At 50.6% G+C, this 18,096-nt stretch overlaps 2 protein-coding genes across 15 annotated transcripts in view; one reads left to right on the top strand and one right to left on the bottom strand.

The window, feature by feature from the left end:
* PCCA (propionyl-CoA carboxylase subunit alpha) overlaps positions 1–10,986 on the top strand; it is a 418,714-nt gene extending 407,728 nt beyond the window's left edge. For 5 of the 7 annotated variants that reach the window (XM_058743649.1, XM_058743656.1, XM_058743625.1 and 2 more), the window contains 2 exons: positions 7,958–8,035; positions 10,642–10,986. In XM_058743649.1, coding sequence (XP_058599632.1) covers positions 7,958–8,035; positions 10,642–10,710 — 147 coding nt within the window. In that variant the 3' untranslated portion in view covers positions 10,711–10,986. The other 2 variants (XM_058743661.1, XM_058743634.1) reach the window with 2 other exon arrangements.
* Positions 10,987–12,170: 1,184 nt separating this feature from the next.
* GGACT (gamma-glutamylamine cyclotransferase) overlaps positions 12,171–18,096 on the bottom strand; it is a 48,326-nt gene continuing 42,400 nt past the window's right edge. For all 8 annotated transcript variants that reach the window (XM_058743752.1, XM_058743722.1, XM_058743732.1 and 5 more), the window contains one exon: positions 12,171–13,126. In XM_058743752.1, coding sequence (XP_058599735.1) covers positions 12,642–13,112 — 471 coding nt within the window. In that variant the 5' untranslated portion in view covers positions 13,113–13,126 and the 3' untranslated portion in view covers positions 12,171–12,641. The remainder of the gene's footprint in view (positions 13,127–18,096) is intronic.

Here is an 18,096-nt window from a genome sequence, read left to right as displayed (position 1 = left end):
TGTCTGTTTTTGTTTTTGTTTTCTTGGTTTTTTTTTTGTTTTTTTTTTGTTTTTGTTTTTTTTTTTGGTAATCAGCCTTCTGAAAATAATTTTGCAACGGACTTTCATTTCAGTTGGAAGAAATCCCTATTTTCCTGTATATTTAGCACCATCATACACTGGCGGCATTTTAATCAAAGCCAGGAGTTTTTATAACTTGTTTTAATTTTAAAATGTCTGTCTTTAGGATGTTGTCGAACAACAGTATTAAGTACACATATTCTCTCATAATAATGGCAGAGTGCACCTGCCAGCTTTAGACTGAGAGCTGCTGAAATGGCATAAAGTCAGTAAGGAGCAGAGTTGTTTTGTTAGTCCTTCGATACGAGAAACAAAGCAGAAAATGAGGCAACCCAAGGGGAGACTTTCCTGTCGCAATCAATCAAGATTTCTTCTGAGGTGGGTTCTAGTTAAGCAGACATCTCAGATTTGCATCAGAAATATTCGTCTTCTTGATTACAGTAACAGTGGAGACCTGAACCAGAGGTAGGCTGTGTCCCCACTTAGGTAATTACCACTTTGTGACTTACTAGTTTGTGAGAACAGGTCCAGTAATAGATTGGCAGCAAGTACCTGTTGCTGCTTTTCTTGCCACTTACCCTGTTCAGTATTAGTGAGACAGGCTTGGCAGTATTTTTGTGGGGCCAAGACAAGGGAGATGTACTCGGTGAGGGCACTGACCTTTAGCAGCAGGGGAAGTAGGTGTTTGGGACTGTTGTTGTCATGCATGGGGTCTTGGGCACAAAACTATATACTCTAACGTGCACCAATGAAGAAAAAATTTGTGATCATTAGTGGGAGTCCCCCCACCCCCCACCCCCAACCCCGCCGCTGGCCCCAGAGTTAGCCCTGATTTTTTTCCTCCTTGCACGTGCTCCTGCAGGGGCTCCGGGGGAAGGTTCCCAAGCAGTTGGATGGCCACTGATCATGAGACACAGGTGTGCCGTTTCAGAGTGTGGCATTCATACCCCCCTCTGCCCCCAGACCATCTGGAACTGAGCCCACAGCTGATCCTGGGGAAAGCGCATGTCAAATTTGGCAAGAGACCTTTAGTTTTCATTTCTTGAAGAAACAGACTTGGAGCCTCTTTTGCTCTTAGGCATTCTAGATGGCATTGGAATGGGCCCTCCTGACATGTTTATCTGGCAGTGACTTGTATGCCCCGTACAGCCCAGTATAATAATGATAATGGTGTCTTTCCCTGGCAGAGGCCCTGGCTCGACTGATGGATTTTCCAATTTCTGGATATCTTGATGGACACTCGTGAAATCACGACAATAATTACATTTTCATGTTTTATCGCAGTTTACTTGACAAGATGCCAGTTTTTCACCTAGACCTCAGATCGTATTTTAAAGCAGGTATAAATAAATTTCTGCATTCATTACTTAACATTTCTAAACTTTAAATTACAAAATATTACAAACATAAAGTTACAGAGAATAATACAAGTACTCATGCTCTCTGCGTACCTTTCCTGTATTTCCACTTGTACTTAACCATAAAACATTGCTCACACTGTGGACTTGCCCGTGGCCCCTCCCTACCCTCATCAGATTCCTGTCCTGTCTTCTTCAAGTGATGGCTACCCTGAATTTGGCCTTCTTATCTTTTCCAGGTAACATTCGCTTTTCAGTGTTTAGGCAAATTTTTATTGGAGGTAACCACTTGAGAATTTTCACAGTGTAACTTAATGATAATTATAAGAGAAATATTTTACAGATCAATCAATAAATATTGTAGGTGAGTCTTCTGCAAGTTGGGCATTTGATTTTATTTTTCAAGAAATGATCCACTTGGGATTAGAGGCTATGTTATCTTCATTTTAACCATTTTTGAAGATGGCAGTTCTCGAGATCTTTTCTCACCCTTTTGCTTAAAAAAAAAGAGAAAAAAGCCAAAAACACTGAATCACCGAGGGCTTTAAAACAGCATATTTCACAGAGGTAGAGGATCCAGACTGATACCTTAAAGATACTGTTAAGTTCTTCTCTAACTCTGGGGGCTTTGGCTCCATCCAGTTCCTGGCTACTTAGAAGGCAGTAAGGAGAAATGTTTTTCATTTTAAGGAAAACTAGACTTTTATCTTGGCCATGACTCTGTATTCTCTCCCGGAGCCTCTCTGCTCCCTGCTTCCATGCCCACTGTACAGACCCAGGGAGGCAGCTCTGGGCGGGGGTGAGGGTGGGGGGAAGCGGGGCCAGTGCTGCGCAGGCAGGGGCCTGGAGTCCCCCCAGCCGGCAGCCTTGGCTGAGGTGTCACCTCTCCTTGCTCCTGCGTGAGCAGGCGGCTAGAGCACAAACCCATTGCTGGAGGCCTTAGACTGGAGATAAGGGGTTTGGTGGCATTTCTTTCGCCCGCCTCCTCTTTCTTTGTAAATTTGATGACGGTTCCTTCCATCACTGCTTAAATACTAGACCATCTCCCCGGGTCTCCCTCCCTCCCTCTTTACATGAAGATGTTGGGATGTGAATGCACATTTCTTCTTCAGGAAATATCAGGGGATATTTACCAGCCTATCTTACCAGCTCAGAAAGAGGAAGTTATTATAATCAGATTCTAGCAGTGCTTTTTAACCAAATCTGAGAGGCCTTTTTCTTGTGGCTGTTAACTGCGTCTTTCTTCAGATCTAAGGGCCGTAAAATGCATTGCATTCAGGCACCTGTGTTCTAAGTAGAACAGCTTTTAAAAATGTAATTGAAGGATTTTCACTTTTGTGGAGTCGTCAGCAGGGTTGATATTGATCCGCGCTTTCGGGTGGCCCAGAAGGGGAGCCTGCAGCAGGCCGGTAAGCCCTCCGAGCCTTCTGTCTAATTTGGCAGAAAAACACAGAATGTAGGACAACAAAAGAAGGCTCCCTTTTCCATAAAAATTCGTCCTCCCACCCACCCCTCTTCCCCAAAAAGGGGACTTAATTTTTCAGCTGCACACAGTGATTTGGTGCTCACTCTTGCATTGAAACAGTTGCTGTCTGAACAGGCAGGAAACAGTTTTCTTTTAATTGCTGAAATCATTCGGAAGTGCTGCGTGCCCTGCTTCTATACAGCAGATGCTGTGCATTAATTGGCCTGCGTAGAAGTGACCCAGGGTTCCTTGCAGCGGGCCCAATTTTAGGCAGAGGGTTTAAATAGCTTATTTATTATTGTGTATAATCTGGCGTACATTATGTGCTCCTGCACGTGTCGTATTTCATGGTCTGCAGTTTCTAATGTCATGTGGGCTTCAAAACCTGTGTTTCTCTGGTAATGTACTAGCAGCAGGTAAGCTCAAAATACCATCCATCAGGAGCTAATTTTTTATCCAGATACCACAATGACTGATGAACCTGTCTTTTGTGTGAATGTTTAGCACAGTAGAAAGCCATATGCCACTGGCACCGTTTCCGGGGCCTTCTTTACAGTTGCCGGAGAGGAGGCTTACAGGGGGAAAACCCTCCGTGACATTATGTCCTCTCTCCTCCACTTAAAGGATAACACCTTTAAAACAGCCCTGGTTCTGGACGACAAAAGAGGGTAGGACCCACCTCAGAGGAAAGCCGACTCCCGTAATCATTTTCTTTATCAGAAATAGGACTGCACACTCTTAATAGGGAACCTTGTTTTGTTTCTCCCCGTCTGTTCCAAACAGACCTTCGCCCATTAGAAGGGCCTCCCCTGTGTGGGAAGAGCACAGCTGTTACTGTAAACCTCATCCCGGCACTGTATCACCCCCATTTTGTGGCTCTGAAGGATGAAATTGAGAAATGGGATACTGTGCAGTCAGCCTTTACATCTCCAATTTTAGGCCTTTGCCATCATTTTCATGCTTTTATTCCAAATCAAATAACATTAGTGAGCTACACCACCTTCTGATGAATGTCTGCCCTCGAGCACAGCTTTCAAGTCTGGACTTTTGGGGGCTCCCTTTTATGTTTGGTGGAGGTCTTTCTTCCCCCTCTCTCTGCCCGCGCTCTTCCTGCACTTTTCTTTGAGCCTTCTTCGTGCATTCGCAGTCAGCACGATACAAGTTGCCAGACGTGTCCCCGTCTTCGCGTGCTTTCCAAGAGGGACGTGTGCTGGAGAAGGGTCTGTGTCTTTTCATCTTTGGGGAAGGAGGGAAGCGAACTTGGGAGAAGGATATTGGGGGCTTTAATCAGAAATAAGAAGGGGTTTAAATCATTAGCACAACAAAGCATACTATAAGCTTGAAGATAAAAGTCTCTGGGGAAAGAGTCCTCTGAAAATAAATGGAACTTGATAGATTTCCATATCATTTATAACTTCCCTTAATTACACTTGGAAGACTTGCCAGTAAAACTGGAAAATTGGCAGCCTATATCCATTAGAGTCATTTTGCCGACCATGGCAAGCAGCTGGCTTTACTGGATTTTATTTCCCATCACTCACAATTAATCATCAGCTGGAGATGTCTGAAACTCTTCAGCGCAGAGCACTGCTGGGTGACATTCAGGCCTCCTAAACATGCTAAAATCTGAGTAAATGGGCCGAGTTTTCTCTCCAGCTTACTCATTTTGGAGTGAGGCAGGCCCCCGCTTAATGAGCGCTGCGCTCTGATAATCGGATGCGAATGTGAACCTTGACCCCATGTCAAAGGAGAGGACGCAATAAGCCGGATGAAAGATACAGGACTCAGGCCTCCAAACTTTACACCAATTAGACAGGGAGCGGAGAAGGACATCAGGCTGACTAGGTTTATCGAAAAGACTTGCGAGGCTTGTGACCATTTTGTAAGCCCAACGTCGGAGACCTCCTGTCACAATCAGTGAGCCTTTATCAGATGATGCACAAAAGTGTTAGAGAAGTGTGTGCACGGAGCCTTCGGGAGCCGCGCGCTCATGTGGAGCCGTCGGGGCCAAGTTCCCCACGTCAGTGCTCCGGGCCCATGCCTCGCCTGCCTGGGCTCCGCAGGCACCTGGGGAAATGCGGGCGGCGCCACCGCGACCTCGTCAGCCCCGTGGGCAGGCCAGCCACCACCGGTGGACTGGAGGCTCCCAGATCGCGGGGTGGGGATGGGGGGCCCTGGGATGCCCTTGGGTGCGGCGGGCCAAGCCCGGGTGGGGCGCCCTGACAGCGTGGCCCGCGGTCCCTGACCTCGGCATCCACCTCACGTAGCTCCTCCGGCTGGGGTCGTTGAGGGATGACATAATGTGAATTTAGAACACGTCCGCGTGTGCGTGTGACTCGATTCTGCTGACCAAGACGGACCTCTCTGTTTTGTGGGGTCTCAAGGGACAACTTCCAAGACTTCTTTCTCTTTCAGGGATGAATGAGTGAAAACAGACTAGAAAACCCATTGCTAAGTGAACAGAGAGGGAGAAGTGAGTACTTCACATTCCACCCAGACCGAAGTAGAGGTGCAGACTGGCAGGTGGAGGGAAGGGACCAGGGGGGAAGCAGGAGGGAGAGGAACCGGATGTAGGTTCGAGGCAGTGCTGCCAGTGGCCCCTTGGAATCCGAGGCGCTTTCTTTGAAGTCCTTTTAATCAGACTGCCAGAGGGACTTAATAAGAGTATTTTTACTTTGGGACTTGCCCCCCTCTCCAAGGTTTTGTTTTTCTGAGTAGTGTGATTGGGGACCTCTGCTTGAGTCACCTGTATGGCACCTCTTTTCACATCACACAGGCTCTGGGCGCCCGGGGCCAGCCAGGCAGGATGTCCGGGGGTGGCGAGAGCAGAATCCTGTGAACTTGCCCCGTGCTCCAGCGGGCCCTGGTCTAAGCACCAGTGTGACCGGCTCATGTCAGGTCGTGGCCCGGGCTCCGCTGCCCTTTAGCACAGGTTCTATGGTATCCTTGTCAGGTTGGTCTTGCCCCCTTGGTGTGACCGCTGGAAACTTCTGGAGTTTATTTCTTTTTCATATTTGCATTAATTGTGACTTCACTTGAAGATCCCGGAAAGAACAGCAAGGGGCGCTCGGTCTGGCCTGCAGACCCTGAGCCAGGCCGAGCAGCAAACAGGGAACAGACCTGCTATGGGGGGTGGGGGGCGGGGTGTGCCCTCCCCCACGAAGCCCACAGGGCCCGGGCCGGGGAGCCCTGGGCTCTCGGTGGGAGGCCGGGGAGGGGGGCAAGCTCACACAGGTCCCCACCATGGGCACTAGGCCAGTTGTGAAGGAGAGAGCTACCAGCACCTGGAGGGGGGGGGCGGGGGAGGGGGGCTGGACAGGGGAGAGCTGGTTAGTTTGGATAGAATTTACATTCTGTTGTGTTGGGTGTCAGATCCATTTCCAGAAATCCCCCCTGGCATCTTTTGCCAGGATGCCCAGTCGTCAGGCGGGGACGCCGAGCAGAGAGGCCAGCTCTGGCCCCTCAGCCCCCAGGAGACCGCGGTGCAGGCCCACCAGGGGCTTGTGAGCGGGGCCCCTCCAAGGGAGTTGCCCTTCTCCCATCTCGCTGGGCCCCCACCTGCCTCTGAAAAGAAAAACGGCCCCGGAACGACGACTGGAGGGGGCACGTGTGCCAACGCCCACCTGCTGCCCCCTGCCCTGCGATGAGCGGCCCTCACGTGCGCATCCTCCACTCTCCGCGGGATGCAGATGCCAGGAGAAAATGAAGCAAAACGGGCAGTGAGCACAGAGCTTCAAAGCCCAGCTCCCCAGCTCAGCGTCTCTCCTCCGTGCCAGCCCCGCAGCTTTGGCAGCCCCTGTCCTAGGTTTCTGTGCCAGGAGAAGGCAGCCCACCACCTGATCAGAGGAGGAAAGGAATGCACAGGGCGCAGGCAGCCCCGACTGCCAGCGAGACAGCTTGTGCCACACAGGGGGCCGGGGGCAGCGGGGGGGGGGGGGGGGGAGCTCGGAGATCATCTGGGGATTTCAGGAAAGAACATTCTCCAGGCGCTCCTGCCACACTGGGCCAGCGCCACCTTGGTGGTGTGAGTGCCCTGGAGCCCCACCCCAGGATGCCCACCAGCACCCCAGAAGAGCCAGCCAATTGCCCTGGGAAACAACTTTACCATTTCAAAGACTGGGAGGAGGCCCTTTTTCAGAGGAGAAAAATCCAGCCCGCTCCTTGATGCTTCCCCATCAAGGGCAGCGAAGAGAATAAACAGAGCGGCCTTTGGTCACAGCTGCCTGCTGCTGGAAGCCCCAGGCTTAGCCCCGGCAGCTCATGCCAGCTCCACCTGGACTGGCCCCGCCATGAAGGGCAGGTGAAGCTTCAGCCAGTGCCTGTGGGAGCTACCGGTCTCCTTGCAAGGACCGGGCAGAGCTTGAGAAATCCCTCCCTGTTCTGGAAGGCACTTTCCAGGAGCCACCTGGCTGTTACTTGGCGTGTCCTGCAGAAGTTGAGACCGTGGTCCCCATGGCTGGCTGCTGTTCCCGGCCACCCCCCCCCCCCCCAAGGCGATAGACAGGAACACTATTTTTTGGTCACAGCTTTCCTGAGATAAAATTCACATCCAGTGCAGTTTGGCCCCTTACAGCATGCACTTGGTGGTTGTCATGGCTTCACAGTTAGGGGTGCAACTGTCACAGCATTTTCCTCACCCCTAAAAGAAATGCTGTGTCCACCAGCGGTCACTCCCCTCTGCCTCCCAGCCCCCAGAAACCCCAGATTTCTCTGTATGTAGAGATTTGCCAAATCTGGACATGTCACATTAAGTGGAAAACATCCCATTTTGCCACATCTCTGTAGCAAAGGCAGATTCAGAGACTGATTCCCAGGGGAGACCCCACAACCAGCCCCCCTAATCCTCCAACATCAGGGATTTTTTTCCAGTGAGTATTTGATGATAGAGAAAATGGTCCTTCTCTGTTGTCCCCCAAGAAGAACTTGGAACATGAAGTATTAGAGGTCGTTGCTGCTGTTTGGATAACATTTCAGAGCATTTGACAAAGAATCTCTTGATGGCTTCACTCTTGAGCATTGTTGCAAAATTACAACGATTTTAAAACGTGTGTCCTTTTTCTGTTCGCTCTTCCAGGTAGCAGAAGGCCAGGAAATTTGTGTGATTGAAGCCATGAAAATGCAGAACAGTATGACAGCTGGGAAAACTGGCAAGGTACGTCCCCAAGTTCCCAGTAGCCCATGCCAGCTCTGTGACAGGAAGCAGAATTTCCACCCTTGGATCTTGGATGGGTAGGCCTGGAAGGGACCGTGGAGGTGACCCCTGCCAGCACACCAGGACATTAAGATTGGGAACTCTTTTCACTTTGCATCCGTGTGTCCCTGCCTCGTGGAGAGTCTTTGCGATGTGCAGGTAGTCCAAGAACAATTGTTCTTCACCTTCATGTCTTTCAAATTAAGGACTCTTTAATTTTTAATGTTTACATCTGTCTTGGAGGCAGTTAGTTATCTGAGACTCAGGTGACACAGCAGGAAATGGTTTTAGAGATTGCAAAAATTAATGTAACTCTTCAAGATAATTTCTCCGCAAAGAGAACAATTCAATGTTCGATCAAGAGGAGCTGAAAGCCCCATGCACACATGTGGGATGGCATGATTTAGGGAGGAGAAAAGGTGCTATATTTGTCCTGAAACTTGTTAAGAGTAAAACTTCTTAAATGTGGTTTCTCCTTGAAGAATAAAGAAAAGTCCTTTTAATAATAACTTCATTATTCCCCCTGCTTCTAAAAAGATGCCACTCGTAGCAGAATGAGCCTTTTCTGAGGAGGGTTTGGTTTGGAAGTGTCGGGTGTCCTGGAGGAGGCGGGGTGGGGCGGGGAGGGGAGAGGACTATAGGCATCCTGCCCTGTGGCCACACCTGGGAAGTGAGACCAAGCCTTGGGGACATGGGTGCCCTGGCAGAGAGGTGCTGTCAACTCACAGTGTCACTTGCAGAGAGATACAGCCTCTGTCACCCCAAAAAGAAATGAGGCTGATATGCAGACAGTAGGCCTGGCTGGGGGGACAGAGGCCCAGTTTATGGTCATTGGGCCTGGAGCTGGCTGGTCAGGCTGGAAGAGGCTGTCGTGGGCTGTGTCCAGACTCCGTGGTGTTTGGGAGAGGAGAATCGCATGATTTGGGAATTCTGCTCTCGACATCTGATTTCTTTTCTAAAAGCGGACCAACAATCGTTTCTGTTCCTGTAGAAATCGTTGCATTTGCTCCCTAGGGTTAATTTAACATTTATGCTGCATTAGTGTCAAAAAATTTCCAGGCATGATGAAGACTTGGCCTTATCTGGGGGGATCCAGAATATGTCTATGTCGTCGCGTGCCAAGGGCCCGTGTTGCTGGACCGAAGTACTAACACAAAAATGAACGCTGTCTTAGCTCCCTGAGGGAGCGTGGAGCCCTGGTCTGTCAGTGTGTTCTGAGCCCCGTGGCCTCACGGTGGCTTCTGGGTTTCATGTGGAACTTAGCTGATCCCTGGCCATCAGCGGCCCAGAGTTGCTTTCAGGGTGTTGATGGGCTCTGGGTGAATTTGTACTCTGGCCTGACCCCTTTCAGTTGGAGTCTTTCCTGCCCATCCCATTTCCTTCTGCCCCTCCCCAGCAGGGCGCCCAGGAGTGGCCAGAGGCCCCTGCACAGAGGAGCAGGCCCCGGCGAGCCTGGGGACTGGCAGCTCTTATCTGGAGGGCCATTTTTCCTCCCGGAGAAAACGTTCACAATGGAAACCGGTCCTCATGTAGTAATCGCAGCATGAAAGATACACGCTATGCAAACATCGGAGGCTTCAGATCAGAAAGGGTGGCCGCTTCAGTGCCAATAGCACCTACCAGGCCTTTGAAATGGCCACTGCACATGTTCACATCATGAAGGCCCCAGAGCTTGAATTCCAGGGAGAAAAGGCCCCTCTAGCCCTCCGCTTCCCAGTGGAGCAGTGGGGACGCAGGCCAGGGCCCCGAACCCGCCGTCTGGGACGTTCTTCCTGTTTGCCAGGTGCTCAGATGGCCAGGAAGCTCTAGCCCATCGTTTGTTTCCATGCCTGAGCAGAGCCTCCAAGAAATCAAAAGACTGCTTCATCTCCACTCCAGTATCTCCCTGCTCATCTTAAATCGGAACACAAATTCGGGAAAGCAAAACTTGATTAAAATTGAGAGGAATCAGTAGAATGTAAGGGCACAGTGGCACAGCTGTGGGAGCTCAGTGCCTGTTCCACATTAGGCCATACAGTACTATCCCTGCAGCCACATGTCTTTGGAGGATTTCATTTCCCATCAGAAGGAAGTTTATGATCTCAGGCTAAGGAGTTTGTTTTGGCTCGTGTATAATTGTGTGGTTATTTTTAGTTTTGGGTTTCACACTAAACCAAGTATATACCGTTAGCTCTCAGAGACCATTTCTAGCACCTGATGCTGTAGAAGAGACTGGGAGGGCTGGCTGTTGAGAGCTCATCCGGCATAAATACACTGAGCTTTTAGGACACTGCACAGACCCCCGGGTGCACCCAGCGCTGGGCCCAGGCGGACAGCAGCAGAGACCCCCTGCGCCAGCAGCTTTTAGGACAGCAGGGGACAGGCCGGGGCGGGGGAACGTGGCGAGTCACAGCCCCCAGCAATGATGTCCCTATGCTCAGTTTCCTCTGCCGGCAGGAGAGGACTGTTGTACCTGTGCTCCGGAGCCTGCCAGGCTGCCTCCTCGTTTCCAGAAAAGGAAGATGAGATCTCCCTCGTGGTCTACTTAATAATTTTTACCCCGCCTCCTTTTTTTTTTTTAATTCAAGGTGAAATCAGTGCGTTGTAAAGCTGGAGACACAGTTGGAGAAGGAGATCTGCTCGTGGAACTGGAATGAGTATTTATAGCCTTTCCGTCATCACCCAATTTAATTAGCCATTTGTATTATTATTCTTTCACACTCAATTTAGTCAAGCATTTTGCAGGAACACCCCTGTGCAGCAGATTTTACATGGTCATATTTATTCCACATATAGTCAAAACCAACATTTCTGCCAAAATATCACCAATGGAAATTTTTATTGATATAAATACTTGTACATATGATTTGTACTTCTGCTGTGAGATTTCCTAGTGTCAAAATTAAATCAATAAAACTGAGCATTTGTCTAAATATTAGCTTGCCCTTTTTTTGAATGAAGACAATGTACATAAGAGGCTACTGGCTGTGCCAGTAGACTTTAAATACTAAGCATTTCATTGTGATCCTTTAAAACATTTTATATAAACCCCAGTTCTTTACCTCGGTTTCATGAAATTATCATTTGCCACTGTATACTCTGATTACCTACTTCTTCCTGGTTGAGGACCTAACTCCCATTTGTGGCCGTTCATGATTCCGGGAGCCCGCGCAGTACCCACAGGGGGCTAGAGGTCTGGAGCTCCCTCCTGTGCTGCTCTTGGCTCTCATTGGGCAGGCGAATGAGCTGGCAGGGTGGGGAGGGGGGGCACCTTAGTGACAGCCGCTCGCCGGTCCCTCTTGCCCGGCCCACATCCCCAGGGCTTTGCTGGGGCTCCCTCCCCTGGGAGTGGTGGGTGTGGCTGCCACAAGCCCATCAGCTGATACCCATCCTTGCCTTTTTGTGTTTTTGTGAAGCAAATTTCCCGTTAAGAAAAAAGGGCTAAAAATAATGATGATGTTTTTGTGCCAGATGCAGTTAGCGATCACAGTGTACCATTAAATTGAAGAGTGAGTGAGCTCTCCCAGCGGAGGACGAGGTCACTGAGGATCAGCAGCTGCGAATGCAGTTGCTTCTGCAATTCTTGGAATCCATTTCCTACTTCGCTGGTAAGGAGGCAGAGGCAGAGTCGTGCGCGGATTCGAAGCGCCGCTGACAGATTATCAGATGGAGGTGGGTAGTAATTGGTACTTCGTGCCTCGCTAGAATTATTTTAAGTGCTGTTTGTATTTGGAAGCTAAGCTTCCGTCAGGCCTGAAGAACAAATTACTAATGTGTCGGTTCTTCCTTGAAAGGCCCGCCCCGCAATGCTGTTCCTCGGGGCCCCAGGCCCTGGCTCACATGAGCTTCGTCTGCAGTCACGGTGCTCAGCACCTGCCATCAAGTAGGTGCTCAGGACTTTGCTGGGTTCCAGTGAAAAGAACCTTCTGCCAAATAAGGAGATGCAAAGAAAAAAAAAAAAAAGGCCAACAACAGTACCAGCACTTTTAAATTTGGTTTCCTAAAATACCCGGTTTAATTTTACAGGAACATCTTTAGTAAATCCTTCTTTAATAAGCTTGATCTGAAAACTCAATGACGTTTTATAGAGTCTAAAACTACCCCAAAACACAGTGTATTTTTCTTGAGTTTCTTTTATTATACCGAGATAATCAAAATCGGTTTAAAAACTTACTTTTCTTGCTGCTACAAGTTAGAATCAATACAGCAGGGTTGCTAAAATCTAGCTGCAACACAAAGTCTACATTTTAAATGTTATCTTCAGATCAAAGCAAAGAAAAAGTATGACATATGAATTCTGGAAATGTCATTTAGGGGAATTAAAATCCTGAATTTCCTTATCCGATGTATTCGGGCCCATGGCCGCCTTTAAGCAACAAAAGCAACAAAGCACTACTGGAGAGACAGACTTCAGGTGCAGGAGACTGCAGAAAGCAGCTGTGACTGAAGAAGAGATCGTCCCCTTTCCCACACACTGAGTGTACAAACACTTGCTTCAAAGGGCATTATCATGCTTCCACCTTCAGCGAGTGCAGGCCAGGCTGGTGTCCCCGACTGATCACCAGGGCTCTGTCCACATTGGCCCTTCTCACCTGTTTTCCCGCGGGTTGTAGGGAAGGCCATGCTCCCCCCGGGAGTCGTAACTGTCGTGGTGCGGGAGGCGGACCCACTCAGGTGCGTAGGAGGCCGTGCTGTACACAAAGCACTGCAGGGTCCCGTCGGTGGCCGGCATCTCCTCCGGGGTGCCCTGCCTGCCCTCCCACTCGAGGACCGTGACCCTCACAGGGGTGCGCTGGTACATGTCGGGGCAACCCTCAAACTCATCCAGGAAGCTGAGCATCTGCTCGTCCACGACATAGATCTCCCCCGCCACGCGGCGCCCCTGCCCTGGGAGGTTAAGCAGCCACGGAATGTTATGTTCACCGGCGATCACCAAGGGGTACGGCTCCACCGTGCGGCCCTGGCCTTGGAAGGCCGCTCGGCCATTGGCACCATCCAGCAGGACCTTGTGGTTGGGCTGGCCTCTCTTCAGGGTCCCGTATACGAACACACGAGCCATGCGGGCCGCAGGAGCTGCAAAACAGAAGGGAAGCAGACCGGTACCTACTGAATGTGTCAGAGAGCCGGGGAAGGGCTTTCAGTCCTGCCTGGGGTCGGAGACTTTGGGAAGGTTCCAGGGTCTGCTGGGCGAGCGGGTGCTCGCAATCCCACTTAGCCCCACAGCCCACTACTCTCGACCATCCTGTGCTGGGCTCCGAGGTGCCAGGAACACCCAACCACCTTCTATAGTCACCCTTCTGGGAAGAGGTACTCATTTAAGAACACACTTGTCAGAGGGAGACAGCCTGTCTCGGGATCAAGCCCTCAGAACCGCTGTTTCTTAGACCAGTTAGTTTTTAATCTTTTTAAAATGACTGTACAAATTATACAATAAATATTTTTTATAGAACAGTCAAATACTGGTAAGTGACTATAAATATGTATACATACACGGTACCTGCATACATATAAGATAGGCCCATGGAATCCGCTACAAGAAGTCATTCAGGTTCTAGTACTAAATTTACACACCAGTCCTGGCAGCGTGACCCAGCAAAACTTCAACAATCACACCTTCCGTGTCCCTTTTCAAGGTCCTAGAGGGTAATGATGCTTCCCTGTGACTCACTGTGACTCAGCGCAGCAAGCTTGGCTCTTGTGTGAAGGTAAATATTTACTGCTCACCTGGGTCTGGGCTACAGATTGTTACATAAATTGCTAGAAGTCATTTGTGTAAAAGTGACTCAAACAAAACTAGAAATGGAAGTTAGGCAAGTTGGGCCCCTCCCCAAAGCCTGCATTTCACTGCCCTCCTGGCCCAACGCTGTGTGATAACGGCAGGCTCTGGAAGGAAGACACCGTGCACAGGACAACAGAGGACGTGCCCGTCTGCCGGCAGCAGCCCACCACCAGCCACAAACAGCTGGAGGGTGATGTCCCTGGACACCCATCAGGTGGTCCTTGGAAAAGTCCCACTTGGCTCACAGAACTTCCACTTCCTGGTATGGGGGTCTCGGCCTCACCCGACCTCTTCAGGGTATCTGGGGAGGATGCACAGCCCCCACAAACCAGCACGCCTGCTGACCTCCCCTCCTGTCCACTGCGTCCCTCTCGGTCGTCAGTGGAACGTCAGGACATGCACAGATTTTGGATGAACCTCAGGAAGGCTCGGCTGTGGGAGAAGCACCAGGTTGGCCGTGCATGTGCACCCTGAACACCTGGCAACATTGGGTCACCTTGCACAGGACGGGGACGCACCCAGAGCTCTTGTTCTGGTGACCCTGGTGACAGGGAAGGACAGAGCAGAGCTATGGGGTGTGGAGGGAGTCATGCCAGGGAGGACAGCACAGAGGTGAATCAGGCGGGAGCTGGAGCACAGGTGCAGAGGGAAGAGGAAGGAGTAGACGCTGGAGCCGAGGGTGGCCGGGGTCGGGGGATGGCACAGCTGGGCACAGAGAGCATCAGCACGAACTGTGGGGACAGCGGGAGTGCACTGGACGGGTCTCTGCGGAGACCAGACACTTGGGAGCAGCCCCGACTCCCCCACGTGTGTATCCTGCCCTCCAGCAGGCTCTGTCCACTGCTCCACCCAGTGCAACCCCGGGTCCAGCCATTTCCCGCCCTCCTGCAGCCTCCGCCCAGAGGGTCTTCCTCCAAAACAGAGGCCTCGCCCTCCACCCCAGGGGTCACCTGCCCACCTCCAGGCCCCTTCACAGCAGCTTCCTCGGGCCGGCCCGGAGCAGCACCCACCCAGCCCTGCCTCACCCCAACTTCTCTCCAAGGGGCCTGCTCCCTGAAGGGCCGCCTGTGTCCTGTTTCCCGCTGGAGTGTTCGGAGCTGGCAGCAAGTGTGGAAACCACATCGGCCGGTAAGGATCGAAGAACGCGGAGGTGGACAAAGCCATTCAAAACTGGAGACTTGCTCTCGCCATCACTGGCGCCCCAGCTTTCTCCTCTTTGATTAAATGTTTTTTTTTAAAAGTAATATGTGTGCGTAATGTAACCGTGAACTAGTTCTACGGGAAAGATGAAAGTGCCTACCCTTTCTCACTCCCTGGAGGCCGAACTTTTAAGCCTTAAGCTGTGGCATCGGTATTTATCTGCGTACTGTTGATGACATGCACGCCTACTTCTGGATTTTTCCATTTTGTCTTACCTTCCTGAAGCAGGTGAGCTCAGTGGTTTACAGCACAGACTTTAGAACCCAATTGCCTGGGTTGTGACTTCAGGCAAACCACCTAACCTCTTGGTGTCGACTGTAAAAAGAAGTAAAACAGCAGCCTGGCTGCTCCGTGAGGTCGTACCGCCGGTGGTCCCGCGTGCCCTGGTGGCCGTGGTCATCACTGCCACCGGTGCCCTGAGGACGCATGCCCGCCTTGTCCCCAACCCTCCAGCGGACTCCCATCACAGTGTTTGCTCAGACCCACACTCAGTTCAGCAGCAGAACTATGTAAACACTGTTCTCAGATAAGGCACACAGTGTACTATCATTAACTTCCTTTCTTGGACAACTTTTCTGTTTTCCTTGGAATTAAAAATTGCTTGCAGCTTCCTCCCCCCCCCCCCCCCCCCGCCTCCTTTGCTCAAGTTTCTCTGACACTAATTCAGCCTCACGTTTTCAGAAAGTGCTGTAAGAATCCTTTCAGCCTTGACCACTGTTGAAGAACAAACACTGAACTCAGGAAGTGTGAGGATGGCGTTGCCTTGATGTGTGGGTTGGGCGGCCCCCATCTGGCACATGGAGGGGCGCTCCAAGGACTTGTACCAGATGGAAGCTTTTCACAGGACTGCAGCGGTGGCGGCGGGGCAAGAAAGTTATTAGCGAAAGAACAGGATTGCTCCGGGCAAGGTCACCTTCCCTTAGAGGGGAGCCAGGCAGTCTCACCAGGTGGGTTACTTCCTGTTCTCTGGGCTACGGACAGGGCCTGTGACAGATCACTTCATTGGCACTGATCAGGAAACTCCTGATCGACCACTTCAGACTACATTTCTGGGGAAGTCTGAAAGGACAGTTAGGTTGGGTGTAAAGTCTTGATTTAGTGCCTTGGCCTAAGTGCAGCCATTTTGGGCCTCTGCTTCTCTTTTTAACACCACCCACTGGGTTCTCCTCATTTTCCCCTGGAGCCATCACCCCTGGAGCCCATCCTGTTGCAATCTGGTACTGCTGCCATCTGGGATGTACCGCCATGCTGCCAAGGGCTCCCCTGAGCCAGTGCAGGAGCCTGGCCCCTGGGTCCCATGGCCCCTTCTTCATCGACTCCCTCATTGTGCCGAAGCTAATTTTCTCCCACCCTCAATTAACAATGTGGCTTGTTAGAGAATTCTAGAAATAATTTTCTAAAGAACTTTAAAGTCATTTCTTTGTTTTCTGATTTCCCAAGTTCTTGTTGAGAAGTCCAGTGCTATTGGACTCCCCCATCCTCTGTTCAGGACTTGAGCTTTCCTCTCTGGAAACTCTCAAGGCTTTCCTTTTCCCCTTGGATTCTGAGGTAATGGTGTATCTTCTTGTGGGTTTCTTTCATTTATTGTGCCAGGAATTCCCATCTGAAAACTGACCATCTTGGATCGTGGGGAATTTTCTTCTCATTCCTACCTTATTGTTCTCTTTCTTGTCTTCTAATACTCAGGTATTGTGTTTCCTGGATTAATTTCCCAGTTTTCTTTTTTCCAGGTATTTTTCTTTTTTCAAAAATTTTTAAAAAGGTTTTTATTTTTGAGAGAGACAGAGCATGAGCAGGGGAGGGGCAGAGAGAGAGGGAGACACAGAACCCAAAGCAGGCTTCAGGCTCTGAGCTGTCAGCACAGAGCCCGACTTGGGGCTGGAACTCACGGACTGCGAGACCATGACCTGAAGTTGCCGCTTAACCAACTGAGTCACCCAGGTGCCCCCCAGGTATTTTTCTTTATAGACTAATTTCCAGGTCTTTTATGAATTTCTGTCTATTTTTTGCCATTGTATTTCTTTCCCAGCACAAAACTATCTCTCATCTTTGGGAAGGTATTATCATGCGTTTGGTTTGTTGTTTTCATCTTTGCCTGCTTTGCCTCTATTTTGGTGTGTTTCTTTAGATGTTTTCTTCAAATGCCAGTAATCCTTGGCTGCTGGCCTTTCATATTGAGAATCAAGACACCGTATAGGAAATTAAAGCTCTGTGTGCTAGGGAGGGAGCCTGATGGTCGACAGGCCTCATGTGGGGGATCTGGGTACAGGTTTGGGGGGTGCCAGATAATGATCTACAGGTATGCAGATTTTCCCTCGATCCCCATTTTCAGGGTGCCACTCACCCCACCCTCAGCTGGACCTGATGTCCCCAGTACCAAGCCTCTCTGGACAGTAACCCACCTGTTCTCTGCAGGAAGCAGGGAGACTGGTGTCTCTGCTCCCTATAAGGACGTTCACCCTCTCCTCCTGTTTCTACTCTGATCCTTGTCTTCGCACGCCCATGGGTCCAGAGTTCCTCTGCTGCTCTGCTCTACCAGGTGGCTAGCCGCTTGCTGGCTTCTTACTATGCAGGGTCTTAGGTTTCCGGTTTCTCCAGGCTGCTAAGTCATTTTCTGTCTCCCATCTTGTCTTTATGGGTCACTAGAGTGATTTTTAGGGAGAAAGCAGGCACAGAAGAGCCTGTTCCTCTTGTGTCTCCCTCACTGCACCACCCATCCAGCCACTTCACAGGGCCCTCAGCCCCATCATCTTTCCAGAGGCTCAATGTGAACTGGGATGGAGGTGGGGGTTTGGAAACCACTTGCTTAGAGGGGCACTGAGGAGAGTTTATGGCACCACTGACTTGGGTGTGTTTAAGGTCGCCAAGAGAAAGCCAGTAAGGTAGCAATCATGGGCACAGAGAGGGCTGGTGATGGCTGGGGGGACAGAGAGAGGTCTGCTTATAGAGGGGGAATCCTGTCTGCTGAGGCAAGAGCAGGGGGGAGAATGGGAAGCAACCACAGGAAAAGGCCACCACAGCCCTCAGGGAGATGCAGGCTGTGTACCCAGAGGCCTCGTGTTGA

Source organism: Neofelis nebulosa, chromosome 1 (genome assembly GCF_028018385.1).
Source record: "Neofelis nebulosa isolate mNeoNeb1 chromosome 1, mNeoNeb1.pri, whole genome shotgun sequence".
NCBI classification, from domain to species: Eukaryota; Metazoa; Chordata; class Mammalia; order Carnivora; family Felidae; genus Neofelis; species Neofelis nebulosa.
This window is presented reverse-complemented; position numbering and strand designations above follow the sequence as displayed.